Source organism: Selaginella moellendorffii, unplaced genomic scaffold, assembly GCF_000143415.4.
Source record: "Selaginella moellendorffii unplaced genomic scaffold, v1.0 SELMOscaffold_176, whole genome shotgun sequence".
NCBI classification, from domain to species: Eukaryota; Viridiplantae; Streptophyta; class Lycopodiopsida; order Selaginellales; family Selaginellaceae; genus Selaginella; species Selaginella moellendorffii.
Window position 1 is genome coordinate 8,629 of NW_003314436.1, and position 17,306 is coordinate 25,934.

Sequence of the window (17,306 nt, forward strand, 5' to 3'; positions counted from 1 at the left end):
AAATGCACTACAACTTAAACACCTTTTGGTTGTCATTAACAAAGAAATGTAACGTCAATCTTCCGTAAGAGGAGAAAAGTGTCACAAATATGATTGCAAGTATCGAAAGTGATTTGTTGGCAAATTCTTTTGGATATTCTTTCCTTACTGTTACGATAGTAGGGGGTTAGTTATTGCTAAATTCTTTTTCAATTTTTGTTTAAGTTAGTTGAGAAATTGGTCATCATATATGCACTTAGCAGTTGTGGGGGGGTTCTAAATGTATAATAAAGATAATGGGTAGGTCAAGTATGGCTGATTAATATAAAGCATAGTTTAACTTCCGTTTGTATGTCTGTCCGTGTTCTGTGTTTGACTTGGGTCTAAACCCAAGTTCCATACCATGCTAACTGGTGAAGTATCCATATTTTTGCATTAGGCCATCGATATGTTAAAATAGCACCAAACTCTATTTAGCTCAATTTTGTATGTTAGTCCTAGCATTGGGATGTTAAATGTTCTAGGATTGTTCCAATGGCACTCTATGCTTCTATCTTTTCATTCTTTGGGCAAAATATTCAAGAGTTGCTCCATGTTCCTACCCTTTCGCTCTTTGGGTTGAATGCTCAAGAGTTGCTTCATGCTTCTATCCCTTCACTCTTTGGGCTAAACGCCAAAAAGTCACTTTGTCCTTTGGTTCCTTTGTTCCTTAGTTGCAAATTTAGGAGTTCGACTCTATACCTTTATTTAGTGGCCCAATGCCTTGAAATTTGGGTTTCACTCCACTATTCTTGGACATGTGGCATGTGGCATATAACATGTTGTACATGGAAAGTTTAAGTTCCACTTCATAGTTATCCTATGGTAAATTACTATAAGATAAAAGGCACGTGCATTACAACAAGAGCGAATGGTCTAGATTGAAACTAATATGATGGTTATTAAAATCCCATTATGCTAATATTAGTGTATGATTATTAATATTAGTATATGGCATCATAGCTGTACACTTGGACCTCATAATATATATTTTTTAATATATAAAATAATAATTTTTTAATGAGGATAATGGTTTGATAAATAAAATCATTGATAATTTAAAACTAAATTTAGTAAAACTCTACACATATAACTCAAGATAACTTATTTTGTTAAAATCCACTCCAAACTAATATCTAAAATAATTATTGTTTATTTTACTGAATAAATATGTCCTATAATATAGTTTTTTTTATGACCATTACCTTCATTTAAGATTAAAATGAGGTTATAAATAAAGAAAGTATAGTTGATAAAGTTTTTTATTTAAGTTATCAATTAATAGCATCTTTAAAACTATTGAGAAGACTAGACTATAAGTACACCATAATAATCTAAGTCATGATATATAATTTATTATATTCTACACACATAATTTGTAAATATATAATTACTATTCATAGTCACATATACCTATTTCGTAAGTATTTAAATCCTCAATCCATTTTCCTACATCAAAATAAGCTAATTCAGTTGATAAATTTGATATACGAATCCACTCAACAAACCATCCAGGAGAGTCCCCCATTCCATCTTGTACTAGCACTATTTTACAAATTTTATCATTTTTTAAAAGACATACATCTTCCACAATAAATTCATCAATATTGCAACGTTCAAAGTCATTATGATTTGTATTATCTAAATCATTATAATTCAATTTCATTTTAGATAATGTATAAATTGTAATATCTATATCTGCATCAGTACCAGCAAATAATTTACACCCAGTTTTAATTGAGATTTTATAATAACACTAAATATAATAACACTAAATAAGTTATTTATTTTTAATAAAGTTTTAGATAAACTTACCTTTTGTTGAGAAGACTTTTCTACAAAAAATAATAGATATAAATTTATAAAAATAATATACAACATTTTGAAAACTAAAGGTGTAGCTATTAGTTTATGTTTTCCTTCTTCAATATTACTTAATTTATAATGAAATTATTAAAGTTCTTATATTATATTAATTTTCTTTATTTTTATTTTATTATTGAAGACAAAATAGATGTTGTATATAGCTAGGAATAGTAAAAACTTTTGAAAATGTTTATTTTAAGAAGCAGAAAAATAGATTGCTACATGTTGCATATAGTAACACTTGGTTTGCTTAATAGTAGTTTTATTATTATTTATTAATCCAATGGATCAAATAAAGTTTATAATTATAAGCATGTTTGTAGTTTATAAACACAAGATTAATCTTATTGCATATCAGCCATTAGATGATAGAATAAAAATAATATACTAGAAATAGTTTAATAAAGTTTATAAATTATAAACCTGTTTATAATTTATAAATACAAGATTAATCTAAATGAATATAGATGATAAAATATCCTAGAATATCCAAGCATATTCTGGTTATATCCACTGCCATCCCAGTCCCCCTATAGTAAGAAAACCAAAAATAAACTTTATAAAAGTAAAGTTAATTTTTTAGAAACATATTTTTTATTTCTGAATTAAGTTACTACTATTAAATTTATTATATTATACATAAGGAGGCATTAGCAAAAAATGACTCCTTTAACTATTTGATTTTTAAGCTTTGACAAGGAAATATATGGTGGGGTTGGACAATCATCACAATGCTTGCAACATCTTTAAGCAACACTCAATTTAGAAGGTTTAACTTACTTTGAATCCACAATATTTGTTAGATATCTTGTGGGAAAGGGGTTGAATTGTAATGATAATGCTTGCTTTGTTATGCTTGTGGGAAAGTAGTGGCGAGCTAAAACTTCCTACTACTTTAAAAAGCTTTGAGGTACATGAGCAACATATCTCCTTTTGGAGAATCTACAAAGAATAAGGAAGCTCTTGTTGAGGATGGAATGGCAACTCTATTTATATCCTCAAGTTTGCCAAAGCTACATTTTAAGAGACCATAGATCACTATATAAGATTGCTAGGAAAAGTCATTAATTGTTTGGAGGAAAGGTTTCTAGAGTATGGAGGTATGATGGAAGCTACTTAACACCACTCTTTATCTTGATAAATTAGAGGATGTAGTAGTTGTTGTGAAGTCTTAGGCTTCCATCCTAGTTGAGCAGTTCAAAGAGCTACTTACTAATATGGACAGTTTTAAATATCAAGCATTGAACTTTGGAGTAAAGACTTTGGATGAAAAACCATGAATGACTTTTGGAATTATTATCAAATAAGGAAGTTTTAATTACTTATATTTTTTCTAGAATCTAAAATGATGAATGCTTTTATTCTCTCAGATTCTACCTTGAGTATTATAGTGAGTTCTTGAAAGTGTGGGCTGCCATAATGGTAATTCTTATAAGTATAATAGAATGCAAGTGGGGTTTTAAGAGGTAAAATAATATAACAACAATGAACAAGTGAATTTGAAGTTGAGAACTTTAGATATGCTCATGTTCTTTTAGCTTGTCACTTTTAGCTCTCTCTACTAAAGAAGACCAATGGCAACTTAATCAAACATAATGTATATTAGGTGATTTATATCTCTTACATTGAAAAAGTAAAAGTTTTTTATAAACTTTACATTGAGGTTAATGTTGATGCAAAGTTCAAATTTGAAAAGTTGGAGCTATATAAACAATTTTTTTGAATATAAAAAAAATTAAAAAGACTTTGAGATATAGTATATCGGATTTATCATAATAAAGTGACATTAGTAAAAATAAATAAAAATAACCAAGAAAACAAAGTGTTGCTACAATAATAAATTATGTTTACTTTTAAAAGCAGAATGAATCACTGTGATCAAGTGCTATACACACTCCTTAAATTATGTGACTAAACTAGATTGTGCTCCTTGCATGGCATTTCAACCATCTGTGGCAATACCAATCAACTTCTCAAGAGAAAGACTTATATCATTTATCCAAGTAAACACTACATCTAGGTTTGCCAATTTTTGTTGATACTAGCTTGAAGTAGTTAATTCTTATCTCTCTACCGCTTGAAAAAAATTTAACATAGAAAATCAAATGATGTTTCAACCTATTATCAATAGACTTGTTTGCTTGAAACTAGTTCAACTCAACTTCTCATAGTAATCTTTGTGAGTAGCTTGAAGGAATCCTTTACCAGCCTTTACATTAGTGTAACTCAAATAACCATTGACACATGAAAATCAATCTTAATAATTGCTATCACCCTTTTCTATTCTTTAGCATTAATTACCTGTAAGTGTTTGACCATGCTTTGTGGGCTTCAAGCTCTCAACAACTACTTGCAAGTGATCTTCAGAATCCACATGAATCCTCAAAGCTAGCGTTTGAAGAGTTTTACAGCCCTCTTTTGTAAACACATTATCCATTTTAGCATCAATGCAATATCTATATTTCATCATTTCGTTTCTAACCAAAGAAAGAAAATTAACTAATGTGAGATCTCTCGGTGGTGCCAAGAGTAGCTGACTCTGTTCATGTCTTTTTGCTCAGAAGTACTGGGTGTGGTCTCTTTGAATGTATAGATTGCTTCACTGGCTTTGAGGGTTGTGCATCTTGTTTTCACTTTCTAATGCTCATTGAATCTCCTCTTTGTTTTTTTTTTGAGGGGGACTGACTGATTCTCCACACACAACTGTTGTTGTCCCTCTCCTTCTTGATTCCTGTGCTCACTACCTATAGAATGAGAGCTAGTTGTAATAGTAAAAAACCTGGATAAATGTGATTACTTTGTGTCCTTTTTTGGCCTTCCTATTGTTTACAATGTCTTCTATTGCTCTCACACTTACCCTTTTGCCCTTTTATCTTTTTATGACATAATAAAAATCTTTTTAACCCCTGCCCTTCTTCATTGCACTTCAAGGGTGGAGGGTAAATTTTTTTTCCTGCCTTTCTTTTGGAACGTAACCTTTTAGTGTATTGTTTTGCAAGTAAAAAATGCATGAGCAGGGTGCCGCAGCCTTCAAAGTTGGAGCTTAGATTTACAAATTAAGAAGCTTGCTAAGAATCTTGAAAGAATATGGTTTATTGATAATTTTGATCAGAAAAATTTAATATAGAGATAAACTGTTAAAGCTTAAAATTAAGATGTGATAAGTTGGATAATTGACAGAACATGGGATAGCGAGTCCTTCCTTCAAAGACACTTTATTGTTTTCGAGGATACGGCACTTTTATATTACAAGAACAAAACATGGAGTCTTCATCTAAATCAGCAGGCTTTGATTTTCAAGTTTCTCTTTCTTTGCTAGCTCCTTAACTCAGAAGCCAAAATGATTTCAAGGTTAGAGCTTCGCAAGGGACCTCACTTCTTCTGGCGGCGATGAAACTTCCAGTACCTGTGACCTTCGACTGGGAGTCCGACACTCCCTCATCCAAGGAACAGTGGTGGCTCATTCGCAAATAACTGGCGAGGAAAATCAACACCAAAGCTGTGAAAAACATGGAGGATGTTATTAAGTACCCGCTAATGACGAGGCCGAGATTTCTCTTATCCGTTTTCTCGTGGCCGAGTTGTTCGCCGCTGAATCTAACATGACTTAGATTTTTAAATAGGACGTTTAAAATAAAAGGCCTGGAACCTTTGTTTAATGCTCGTCAGATCTGAAGAAGCTGATGAACGAGATATAATGATATACTAAGTGGAAGAAGTTTTGTGTTGCAAAAGAAAAGTTTTGCTTGGCGAAAGAAAAGTAATTTTAGGGTTTATGGCTGGGAGAACATTGGGGCGACGCTGGTGTTCTTCCGCCGCTCGAGGTGAGCGCGTTGCGAGCTCTTCTTCTCTAACCAAGCTCTCCAAATCTATGCGTAGCGGCGGGCATTGCTCCGCCGATTCAGGTGAAGCTCACTGAGACTGCGGGCAGGGGTGTGTTTGCCAGTCGCAAGATCGGCGCTGGGGATGTTATTCTCACGGAATTTCCAGTGATTTCGCATCCCTCGCCCACAAACATGGGAAAGGTTCTTGCGGTGCTTTTTTTCTTCTTGTTGTGAAAGCTGTTTTTTCTTCCAGGTTTGCTGGTGGTGCCTTAAACGTTTTAGCTTGATCACAAAACCATTTCTCCAACTCGAGAGCTCCTGGATGGCCTACTGCAGTCAAGAATGCACTGATCTTGCCAAGGTTTTTTCATTTTCTTCTCTTTTAAGTTTTTTTTCTCATATCTTGTGTCCCTGTACTTGTTTTGATGTTTCTCTTCCAGGGGTGTATGGATCTGGAGAACAATCGTCACTGGAAAGAGTTTCACGATTACTGTAGGTATCCAAATTGCTCGCTTCTGTTCTTCTCTTTTCTGGCTAAAGTTTTTTTTGTGTGTGTGTGTGTGTGTGTGTGCTTGATGCCAGGGAAAGTAACTTGAGGTTTCCACTCTTGGTGAAGCGATTGGCATGCATGGTAGCCACAAACATGGCCTCTTTTGATGTTCTCGACATTCTCTATCCGCCAAGTCCTCCTGGATTTCTCCAAAGAGTAAGTTCCTACGTAAATTACGATCTTATGGTTGTAAGCGTGGTTTTTTCGTTGCAGTGGCTCGAGGAGCGCAAGCTTTTGACAGAAACTCTAACTCGTTGCGGTATAGACTCGGCTTCAACGAAGTGTATCCTTTTTCTTCGTTTCTTTCCAAGCAAAAGAGTTCGTTTTTCTTTCGACAGGCTCGAAGTTTTGAGCGATTCTTGGTACGCCGGCGCGCTCTCCAGAATACACCTCAACACATTCCGAGTGGAGACTATCGCCACGGAGATCACAAACCTTGAAGCAGCTCTTGTCGACTCCATCACAGGCGACGATGTTGTTGGCTCCGCCGTCTACATTCTTCCCTCCATGTTCAACCATAGCTGCGGTAAATCCTTTCATTCGTTTGCTCATCTTTGCTCGACTTTATCACTTACATATTTGTTTTCCTTCGGATCATTAGATGCTAACGTGAACATTTACTGGCGAGAAAATGCGTTTGTACAACTGAAAGCCTTACAACCGATCGAACCAGGTAGAGCTCAAAGTAAATGCTGGTGCCTAATCCTTTTTTTGTATTTTTTCACCAGGCAAGGAGCTGTGTATAACTTACATTGATGCAAGCATGGGGTGTGAAGCTCGCAGAGCACTTCTTCAGGACGCCTATGGTTTCCACTGTAAGTGCCCTCGTTGCTTAGACAACGATTAAGCTTCGACAACAATTAAAAACTTAAAGCTCTTCTAGATTCGAGGATTCACGATTAAAAGCTTAAAGCTCTCGTGAGTTTTCTAGATTCGATGACAATGAGCAAGGAGCTACTACTACGAACTGGTAAAACCATCTTAAAAGTTTGAGCTTTTATTGATCAAAGGTCCTTTCTCCTTTTTCTACTTCTCTTGCGCAATCACAGCGTCTCTTACTGCCACAGTCTTCATCGTCTTCCTGCCAAACATTCCCACAAATCCTGAGAAGAGCTTTCAACCTCGAATGCTAAGTTCCATGCTAAAGTCCCGGCCATGGCACTAGATACTACTTCTCGGCGGCCTTCCCTTTCATCCTATACATGCTCTCCCCCTTGAGAGCCTCCGTCTCCAGCAAGTAGCACAGCATGTTGTTCACGTCGTCCCCGAAGATGCTACACGCCTCCATCACCCGGAAGTAGCTAAATCCCATGGACAGGAGGACGCGGACGTTGCTACTCCTGTTTATCGCGGCAGAGTCTGTGAGACTTACTGATCCACCAACGTGAGAACCGCCAGCGCTTCCAGATCCCCTCGACGCTGGGAAGCAAGCACGCAAGCAAGCGCAAGTGAGAGGTTTTTATGATTTGGAAGTAGCTCCTTACCTCCAGATGATGATGGTCCTCCCGCGGCCGAAGAGGACGTCTCCTCGGACGAGTGCGTGATTTGCCGGTGGTGCTCCTCGGCGAGGTACTCCGCTCGAGACGCCTCCATCACCATCCTTTCGATCTCTTGCTCGGTCAGTTCCAAGTCGGAGTAGAACCGGCCTTCGGCCAAAAGAGCCTGTACAAGATAGGCAGCTGTTGGATCACAAGACGAAGTAGAACATCACGTACGTTTTCAATCTGTTGGTCCTGTTGTGCGCGGATAGCAGCCTTCACCTGATCTCTGTCAACATTGTTCTATAAGCGAAAAGTATTAGATCCGAGCCAGTGAAACAAAACGAAAGTAAACAAGAAAAAAAAACGCTTACACCACGCAGGCTTCCAAAACCAAGTCCGGCTCCAACAGCAGGCCGTGATGGATCGTGAAGCGAATTGTAGTGATTTCGACGGTGATAGCTTAGCCGGATTGGCGGCAAGTCAGTTTCATACTGTCCATGAAATATGTTTATAGGATCTGCGACATCGCAGAAAATTCAGGAAAACAAACCGACAAACATGGGACCCCATACCTGTGCTGTACGAATAGATGTGAATTGGCCGGTTGTACATTTCAGCCATTGCCTGTATCTCGAGGTTGTTGCCATAAACCTTCAAGGCAGTACCAGCATTCATCAGTCAAGTAAGACAGCAAAAGAAAAGCGATAACCTTATCTCTGCGTTTTCTTTTGCAGTACGTAGTAAAGCCTTCTGTAATGAACTGTGAAAAATGATCTCTTTCTCTTTCCTGTAACAGAAAAATAGCAACGTGAGTTGATCCCTAAAAGCATCACACTCAGAATCATTACCATGTAATCTATACACATCTGCCTTGTCTCGCCAAACATTTCTGGATCGCCATAGACTTGATCAGCCACAGCACGGAACAAACAGTTGCCATCAGGAACCATTCTCCTCACTTCGAAACCTTTCACCCGCCGGAGCTCGATCTCGAAATGGCTTTCCTTGTCCTCCTGGAAAAAAGAAACAAGAAACGAACATATTTGTCACTGAAGCTCTCGGAGCCGCACAAGCGGATTACCATCCACGTACATCTTCCTCAAATCCAGGCGTTGCAGACCAGGAACTGGATTCGTCAGCACTGTTGTATCCATCGCCCTCCCCCGCGTGTGCTCTAGGAGACGTGGAATGCGAGCTCGTTGGCGAGATCCTGACTCGCTGAGCAGCAAAACCTGGCCTTGGAACTGTGGCACGCCTTGAGCCTGTTCCAACTCTAGTTGATGACGAAGTTCCTGCGTTAGATCTAGGCGGTTCTTGGTTACCACACTCGGAAGCTGCTGCCGGAACGCTCGGACTTTGCACTGCCTCTGTCACCTGAGCAGCAAAGTCTTTTGCATTCTCCTGGTCCGAGCCGGGAGCTTTTCCAGCGCTCCTCGACTCTTCGGAAGAAATGCAAAGGCCGGCAAACCGACTTCCCAGCTGTGAGGCTTTTTCGATGCTTTCTCCATCCAGGAAACTCGAAGTTCCCTCAGCTTTGTTCTCCGCGGCCTCCTGGCCGGAAGGAGAAATGAGAGTCGACGATGGCGGCAAAGGAGGAGGTGGCGGTGGTACTGACGACGAAGTCCCAGGAGTGGAAGTAGCAACATTTCTCGGTGGCTGGGACGAACCAGGCGCTGGATTACCTCTCGGAACCACAACTCGAGTCATTGCAATGAGCGTCTCACGAGTCACCACTCCATTCGTCCGGCATTTCTCTTGAGCTTGGTTCTATACCATCCCCAGTCTCGCCTTTCTTTCTTGTCAAAAGTCGCCCCCTCCGCCTTCCAGCCTGCTATCTCCCTTTTCATCCAAGCTGCCGCTACCTCGTCGCCCAAACTTCCAGATTTCCCTCCTATCGGCTCCACTTCTCATGTAATTCCAAGGCTCTCCAGCTCCTTCCAGCTGCTCCCCTTGCCCTAGAAGCCGATTGAGCTAGAAATCTCCGAAATCTCCGAAATCTTTGCTCCCAGCTACGAGCTCAGCTCTGCCACAATCATCCAAGCCATGACATACCACGACCGCGACTCCACTCCACCAACGCCATCCCTCGATCCTCCGCCAGTACCCTAGGGCGATAATGCGCTAGAAAAAAGGATATGCCCTCAATGTAGCACGAGCAAGGAAGGCTTTATAGGAAAAAGAAGGGGCGTGGCCCTGTGTAGGAAGGTACACAATAGCGGCCAATGGGAGCGCACCGCGTGTCAACTTTCACTCGCGACGCGTGTACACAATCCTAGCCAATGCTTTCCTTACTCCAAAGGGACGCTCCCAGTTAACATACATAGATCCCTTGGAAGCTTTGATCACACCACAAGAAATACCGCGAAGTTATAAACACCCTGTGACAAGGAACAGAGAAGAAAAGAGAGTGAGAAAACGAACGGAAGAACGCGAAGAAACTTACTGGGAGCTATTCACAAAAAGGCCTGGACGATGAAACGAAGCCGGCGCGAGCTCGATCGATCGCCCAAGTTTGCTGGTTTGCTACGGCCACCATCCCTCTACACTTTGATCATCGTCGTCTCTAGATGCTGCTGCTGCTGCCGCTGCCATCTTCAGAGTTTCTCCGTCGCTGATAATGCTCTCTGGATCGATCTTCTCTACTTGGTCCACAGGATCGAAGTCTTCCAGAGCTTCTGCGATATTGTACAGAGGATCCAATCCATTCCTGTCATCTTCTAAACCTCCACCACCATCATAAGGATGCCTTTGGTGCTTGGAAACATCTGCTACAGCTTGTGGGATGCTAGCTTCCGGTTGGGAGCCAGGGAAAAGTGGTGGCGCTGTTGCTAGTGCGTCTTGCGAACTTTTCTCCACGTTTCTTGCTGTTTCTTCATCACCACCTTGTTGGAAGTCGTCAAAATCCATTCCGTTTTCCTTCGTTTCGTAGACTGAAACGAACAGCTTCTGTCGCGAGACAAACCAGAAAAACAAAAACGTTGAAAAGAACGAAAAAAAACTTTGTCCGCAAACTTTACCCGTTGATCGAAGTCCGGACTTGACAGGTTGATTGCCAGGTTCCGCATCAACAACAAAACCTGGAACACGAATCATATCAGCAAGAAATGCCAACAGCAAAACAAACACTCACAGTTTCTCGGTCTATCGGAGCCATCTCCCGTAGCTTCTTGAGATGCCCAGCCGTGCCAGGATCAAATATGCTTCCAATGAATTTGTAAACCTCGGAGAACGCAGGAGCAGCTGACAAAGTCACAATACCATTAGCTCTATCCACTTTTTCTCCAGTTTTCCGACCTCTCTGCGGATTTGCTTGTGCCGGAGGATCATGAGCCCAAGTATTTGCAGTGCTGCTATTGTTTTGGTTCTTGATATTCGCGGGGGTTGCCAGCTCCGGTTGATGGGGATCTGGAAGGTCATCAACACGGTGAGAACAAACAGAGAAAAACAAAACAATCATTCTAAAAATCACAAAACTTCCACCTTTGTAGCTGAAAGGAATGGTTCCTTGAGGCCCTCCATGATGAACCCAGGAAGAAACCGGACTGGCAGTCACTCCTGGAACAAACATATTGCATTGTGGAACCATGTAACCAAAATCCGGTGGTGGAGGATGTGGAGTTCCTCGCTGTGGGGGAGCTGTCGAGCAAAGAAAAACGCTATGAAACTCGCAATTTGGTATCGGCAGCTTACCTGGTTTCGCAGCTTTTTGAGGATATGGTTGAGCAGATTTACGTTTCGGCCGTGGAGGAGGAACGTGTTCTCCAGTTCCATTCTTCTGGACTTTCAAAAAATACTTCTGGGCATGACTTCTAATCTGGAAATTGTCACACACTAACGAACTAAATCCCCGCGAAGAACATGAATAAAGCAAAGGAATTTCACCTGAATCACTGTTTTCGAGCCAACGAACGCCTCAATCTTCTTCCAATCCCGATCAAACCTGGAGAGATTGGACTTAGAATCAATACCTCGCGGGGAAAAGATCTCTTACAGCTGCAAGGCCTCGAGAAACTTGTCGTGCTCTTGCTCCGTCCAGCTCTCCCTGGATTTCGTGATGGTGTAGGGCTTCCGGATCTTCTTGGACACCGCATCATCGGATGGAAGCGCTGGATTCGCCATCAACCCTACCATTTCAGCATTCATATGGCTGCTCCCTAGAACAAAATCGCGCGCAGCTCGATCGATAAACCACCTCACAGCATCAATCCCGAGCTACAATCCACAGATCGGCAAGAAAAGAATCGATCCACCCTAGCCCTCTCTCCCTGCGCTTTCTTTCTGTATCCCTATCCCTTTGGAGACTCTAGAGGTCCAGACACACAAATGCAAGAGTCCCAAAACCACATTGAATAGCAGGATGGCATCCGCCGTCCGATTGGACAACGTGGCAGAAATGCCAGGTGGCAGACAACGTGGCCGCACTGGAGCGGTGGAAAAGATTGACACAAAATCTTTCTTATGGACCGTTGATGGTCAAATCAATATGTGGCCCAAAGTTTTTCACAATTCTCAGCCACAAATTTTTTTATTACCTTTAAAACATTTAGGGCTGATCGTCATTACTTTAGGGTTCTTCATTCTAGATGGCCGCGGGGGGGCTGGATGCCGCGTTCTTGGAGCTAATGCGCGATCGTGCACAGCGATCGGCAGCGATCCGGCAGCGCATAGGTGAGATTTTGGATTCTTGGCTGGAAATCGGCTCAATGCGGGCTTCACAGACAGGGATCGGAAAGAAGCCCTTGCATCGGCCGCACAGGTATCGAAACTTCTGGAGCGCGGCCTCAATGCCGGGGTCCAGGAGGTGTTTGCGAACGAGAAGAGGATCGAGAGCGAGACTCGCGCGGTGGCCATGACGGTTCAGCGAGCGGTCAAGCAGAGCAACCAGTGGATGAGCCTCTTCCATAGTTTCGACACGGCATTGAAGGCAAGCTCTCTCCTTGTGGATCTTTGTAACTCTTGTTCGCTTTCTCCTCCTCTTCTTTTGTTTCTCTAGGAGATTGGTGATTTTGAGAACTGGATAAAGATCATGGAACGCGACTGCGAGGAGATCCAAAGCGCCTTGGAACGCGTCAAACGCTAGCGCGAGATGCGATGAGGAAGAGCAGGGCCGAATGTCTTGAGCTTATCAGCTCCGTCAAGACGATCGCCACCGCAAAGGCAGTCCACGTACAGATCGTCGACAAGATCTTCCTCGACGATGTCTTCCTCTGCAACAAGCTCATCGAGATGTATGGCCGCTGCCGGAGCTCACGCGAGGCACGCACCATCTTCGACGCGATGCTCGCCAGGGACTCCTTCTCCTGGGACACGATGCTGCTGGCGTACACTCGGACCGGCAACCTCGAGCAAGCCAAGCAGATCTTCGATGAGATGCCCAGCAAGAATCTCATCTCCTGGACGAGCCTGCTGGTGGCATTCTCTTCCAGCGAAGACTTCCACCAGGCCAAGCTCCTCTTCGACCAGATGCCCGAGAGAGATGAAGTCGCCTGGAACGCGATGCTGGCTGTATATGCCCAGAATGGGTGCCTGGAAGACGCTACGCTGCTGTTCCAGGAAATGCCCAGCACCAACCTGGTGTCGTGGAACACTCTGCTCGACGCTTTTGTGGAGGCTGGGAAGCTGGAAGAGGCCGGGGACTTGTTTCACAGGATGCCACTGCACGACTTGATCTCCTGGACGACTATCCATCACGCTTATGCCCGGTTTGGGTATATAGACGAGGCAAAGCTCGTCATGGAGGCTATGCCCGAGAGTGACACAGTCTGCTGGACAGCGATGCTTTCGGCGTATGCTCAGCTGGGGAGCCTGGACAGTGCCAAGGCTACGTTCGACTACATGCCGCAGAGGGACCTGGTCTCTTGGAACACGATGCTTGCGGCGTATACTCAAAACGGACGCCTCGACGATGCAAAGTTTGTGTTTTGGGGGATGCCCGAGAGGGACTTGTTCTCGTGGACGACGATGCTGGCTTGTTACGTCGAAGGGGGGCATTTGGAGGAGGCCAGGAGGGTGTTTGACGGCATGCCACAGCGAAACGTGATCGCCTGGAACGTCATTCTAGCGGGGTACGCACAGGTCGGACTCATGGATCGAGCAACGCTACACTTCGACTCGATGCCGTTTCGAGACTTGATATCCTGGAACATCATGCTCGGCGGCTACGTCCAGATCGAAGGTGGTCTTCGCGAGGCGGAGGTGTTCTTCCGGGGGATGCCGCAGCACAACTTGGTGTCGAGGAACACGATGCTCACAGCGTTCGCCCAGGCCGGATTCATCGAGAAGTCGAGGGGCTGCTTCTCATCGATGCCGGAGCACAACCAAGTCTCGTGGACGTCGATGCTGGCGGCGTTTGCTCACAACGGCCGGGTCGAGGAGGCCAAGTTCACGTTCCTGTCGATGCCGCAGCGAGACTTGGTCGCCTGGAACGCGATGCTGGCGGCCTACGCTCGAAACGGACAGCTCCTCGAGGCGAAGCAGGCTTTCAGCGACATGCCCGAGCGGAGCCTGGTTTCGTTCAACGGCATGCTCTCGGCCTACGCGCAAAACGGCCATCTCCGGCTCGCCAGGCAGCAGTTCGATCGCATGCCCGAGAGAGACCTCGCTTCGTGGTGCGCGATCCTGGCGGCCTACACCCAGAACCGAGGACACACCAGCGGCATCGTCGAGCTCTTCAACGCGATGAAGCTCACGGACATGCATCACGGGGCGTGCTTCGTGGCGGTGCTCGTCGCGTGTAGCCGAGCCGGGAAGCTTTCGGACGGGAGGAGATGGTTTGGATCGCTGCTCGTCGACTTTGGCGAGCGGCCGACGAGGCAGCACTACTGCTGCATGGTGGATCTCTTGGCTCGGGCGGGGCACTTGGACGACGCGGAGGCGCTGGTGGTGGAGATGCCGCTGGGCTCGAGCGCGCTCCAGTGGAGGTGCCTGCTTGGAGCTTGCGGGAATGGCTATGGCGGTATCGAGCAGGGTGGCCGGGTTGCGAGCTCCGTGCTGGACTTGGGTGGAGGCGATGGAGCTGGCTATGTTCTTCTCAGCAATCTTTGCTACTCGGTTGGAGCTCCGGAGAATTGGATTGCTACAAAGGAGAGGAAGAAGCTCGCGGCAAGAGCTCCAAGATGAAAATTTTGTTGTCTAGAAACTTAGTTTACATACGTTTAATTATTGGTCTGATCAAATATATTGTAGCACACAATCATATGAAATCTTGATGTTCATGCGAGTCAATCTTAAACTGGATATATCCAACAGCTACTCATTGGAGCCTGGCCTAACCTTCAAAAGCTGTCAAGAGTGGAACTTTTTCCAATGATATTATGATCTTTTGAGATAGAATTGGTCTGAGCTTCCAGCCGCAATTGGAGAACTTGACGGAGGAGGCGCCTCCAACCACGATTCTTCCTCGTTGATATAAGATAAAAGATTTCCACCGCAATTCTTTGGCTGGATGCATAGTAAGCAAATCAACATGGAAGAACACTTGCTGGATGACATTGTTGAAATAAAGCACCCATTTCCTTGTCTTCCTACAGCTGCCCTGAGAGGACCTTGGAATGGAAAACATTGGAAAACATTAACCTTGTCAAATATAAAGCTCTTCCTGTAAAGTTTCTTGTGTAGAGTTCTGCCCGCAAAGGTATCACAGAAGCAGAATGCCATGCTTAAATCATGTAAAATGAAATAGTGGATGTGGTCCAAATTGCACAAAACCTCAATTTTCTAATGGTTACTGAAAGTCCAAACACGCAAACTAAGTTGCAGCTGAATTCTTTTAATGGATCATGACGGGTAGCAACTGAAAGATTAATTGAAAAACATGAAACAAAGTTTTAGAAAAAAATTACATTAAATTTTAGAAGTATTTATCAGATTAATATAATTTAAGAACCATGAATATATTGAGTATCTTATCATCCTGTACTTCTGGAAGGGTAGTTGATTTTGTTCTCTTTCTTTGCATCATCATATGGGATTGAATGGCCCAGTATAAAAATAACAACAAAGACTGGTGAGCAAGCTTCTTCTTTTAAAACAAAAAAAAAATTCTATAAAAAAAGGAATAGTTTCGTGTCGGAGTCTCCCACTCGCTCAGCGACACAAGATTTTATGCTCTGATGTTTAACCAGGCAACAACCGCATTGCGTGAACTTCCCGTTCTTTCTTAAGTCTGGATTTAGAAGAAATTTTGTTATAAGACTAAGTCAGCTTTCTACAAAACAAAAATTATTCCATAAGAAAACTAGGAATTTTCTTACGTATACAAATCTATCAGAAAACTAGTTGACAGATTGGTACCAGCAAAATTATTCCAGAAGAAAACCAGGAATTTCTTACATATACACTCTTTCATACCTTGAGCAAAGCCTCCAGCTTGGCCATCTTATCAAAATCCATCCCCATAAACAAGTTAACGCCGCCATCGTTCTTGCAGCTAGACAGCACCAGCACGTACTCCCGACGGTCGTTGACCGGGGCCGCCACGTAGGCAGGCCGCCCGCAGCCAAAGTCAACGGCGTCAAACCCGAGCCTCGACCACGTGGTGATGATCATGCCACCTGGCAGGTCGATGATGCCGTGGCCCTTGACGTGGCACCAATCGAGCTCCGAGCGGATGTACCCCTCGTCCACGCTGGCGATGGTTTCCTGGATTCTGCGCACCGCGAAGGTGAGCGAGTTCTCGCGGAGCTCGGCGGCGGTGGTGTTCACGCACGGCGCCGCGATGACGCCATTGCCCAGGAATCTCTCGGGGAAATGCGGCGGGGCTTTGAGCTTGTCGCGGATGCTGATCACCACGAAGAGCTTGGAGATGGCGGCGGGGTCGAGGCCCATGGCGGCGGTACGCGCGCGCCAGACGTGCGCGGTGAGCGCCTGGAATGTGGAGCAGCTGTTGAGCGATCCATCCGCCAGCGCGCGCGATTTGAGCGCCGCGAGGTCGCGCGCGGTGAAGGAGAAGGTCTTGAACGCGATGGGCAGTGGCGCGGTGGCGTCGTACCAGGAGGAGGGGTTGAAGAGGAGCTTGGCGGGAGTGGCCGGGAGGGCCGCAAGCTCCGGGTGGTCGCGTGTCACGAGTGGCGGCGATCGGTGGCGGAAGCACGAGCGATCCGGGTCGCGCGGTGCGAGCTCCACGGCCTCCCCTCGCGTGATCGTCGCGAAATCGTGGAGGAAATCGCTGATGGAGATGCCGTCCATGACGACGTGGCTGATGAAGAAGCCCAGGATGAATCCTCCACAGCGGAATCGCGTTACCTGCGAGAGAGATTCTCACGGGTTTTAGCCTCGATTGGATTGGAGTGTCTCGATCGACGGCCCAAATCGACATCGCTGGACGAGTCGATCGAATTTTTGGCGAATTGCCAGCTATAGAAGATGCCATGACTGGGAATTTTGAGAAATTGAGCGATCAAACCCCGAGTGTGGCCTGGAATTGATGAGAAACAATCTATCCGAGTTGCCATCACTCTTGGATTTGATCGCCCAACACGCATTTCGGGAAAGATGGAAAGAAGGAGAGAAGACATGAGAAAAGGAAAGAAAATCCAGACCTGGACAGTCAAGAGTGGAACTTCTTCC

General features: G+C 44.1%; 6 protein-coding genes across 10 annotated transcripts in view; 3 read left to right on the forward strand and 3 right to left on the reverse strand.

Annotated features, from left to right (window-relative positions):
- The first annotated feature begins 5,637 nt into the window (after positions 1-5,637).
- Positions 5,638-7,287, forward strand: LOC9636578 (histone-lysine N-methyltransferase ATXR4). Of its 3 annotated transcripts, none has more exons than XM_024667514.1 (9): positions 5,638-5,708; positions 5,764-5,909; positions 5,962-6,069; positions 6,149-6,204; positions 6,291-6,414; positions 6,472-6,784; positions 6,860-6,931; positions 6,987-7,073; positions 7,142-7,287. In XM_024667514.1, the coding sequence occupies exons 1-9, from the start codon at positions 5,660-5,662 to the stop codon at positions 7,159-7,161; spliced, it is 975 nt and encodes a 324-aa protein (XP_024523282.1). In that variant the 5' UTR covers positions 5,638-5,659; the 3' UTR covers positions 7,162-7,287. The 3 variants fall into 3 exon arrangements, with proteins under 3 accessions (XP_024523282.1, XP_024523283.1, XP_024523281.1); XM_024667515.1 differs by lacking the exon at positions 7,142-7,287 and having other exon boundaries at positions 6,472-6,541; positions 6,605-6,784; positions 6,987-7,140; XM_024667513.1 differs by lacking the exon at positions 7,142-7,287 and having other exon boundaries at positions 6,987-7,140.
- Positions 7,240-9,809, reverse strand: LOC9639263 (OTU domain-containing protein 5-B). The gene is made up of 8 exons (XM_024667509.1): positions 8,832-9,809; positions 8,588-8,752; positions 8,449-8,526; positions 8,312-8,390; positions 8,111-8,256; positions 7,974-8,039; positions 7,743-7,920; positions 7,240-7,677 (listed from the first exon to the last, which is right to left on the reverse strand). The coding sequence occupies exons 1-8, from the start codon at positions 9,444-9,446 to the stop codon at positions 7,427-7,429; spliced, it is 1,578 nt and encodes a 525-aa protein (XP_024523277.1). The 5' UTR covers positions 9,447-9,809; the 3' UTR covers positions 7,240-7,426.
- A 77-nt stretch (positions 9,810-9,886) lies between these two features.
- LOC9636564 (protein REVEILLE 6) lies at positions 9,887-12,057 on the reverse strand. 3 transcript variants are annotated; one of them, XM_024667512.1, is made up of 9 exons: positions 11,731-12,057; positions 11,622-11,679; positions 11,430-11,553; positions 11,220-11,375; positions 11,034-11,144; positions 10,870-10,979; positions 10,757-10,816; positions 10,183-10,685; positions 9,887-10,117 (listed from the first exon to the last, which is right to left on the reverse strand). In XM_024667512.1, the coding sequence occupies exons 1-8, from the start codon at positions 11,880-11,882 to the stop codon at positions 10,263-10,265; spliced, it is 1,194 nt and encodes a 397-aa protein (XP_024523280.1). In that variant the 5' UTR covers positions 11,883-12,057; the 3' UTR covers positions 9,887-10,117; positions 10,183-10,262. The 3 variants fall into 3 exon arrangements, with proteins under 3 accessions (XP_024523280.1, XP_024523279.1, XP_024523278.1); XM_024667511.1 differs by having other exon boundaries at positions 10,183-10,682; positions 10,870-11,144; XM_024667510.1 differs by having other exon boundaries at positions 10,870-11,144.
- A 268-nt stretch (positions 12,058-12,325) lies between these two features.
- Positions 12,326-12,841, forward strand: LOC9636565 (biogenesis of lysosome-related organelles complex 1 subunit 1). The gene is made up of 3 exons (XM_024667530.1): positions 12,326-12,407; positions 12,458-12,663; positions 12,733-12,841. The coding sequence occupies exons 1-3, from the start codon at positions 12,362-12,364 to the stop codon at positions 12,817-12,819; spliced, it is 339 nt and encodes a 112-aa protein (XP_024523298.1). The 5' UTR covers positions 12,326-12,361; the 3' UTR covers positions 12,820-12,841.
- Positions 12,831-14,858, forward strand: LOC112343667 (pentatricopeptide repeat-containing protein At4g02750-like). The gene is made up of 2 exons (XM_024667508.1): positions 12,831-13,148; positions 13,257-14,858. The coding sequence occupies exons 1-2, from the start codon at positions 12,831-12,833 to the stop codon at positions 14,856-14,858; spliced, it is 1,920 nt and encodes a 639-aa protein (XP_024523276.1).
- A 1,050-nt stretch (positions 14,859-15,908) lies between these two features.
- LOC9639264 (omega-hydroxypalmitate O-feruloyl transferase) overlaps positions 15,909-17,306 on the reverse strand; it is a 1,832-nt gene continuing 434 nt past the window's right edge. Inside the window, exons 2-3 of the mRNA XM_024667523.1 lie at positions 17,279-17,301; positions 15,909-16,982 (exon numbers count right to left, since the gene is read on the reverse strand). Coding sequence (XP_024523291.1) covers positions 16,083-16,982; positions 17,279-17,301 — 923 coding nt within the window. The 3' untranslated portion in view covers positions 15,909-16,082. The remainder of the gene's footprint in view (positions 16,983-17,278; positions 17,302-17,306) is intronic.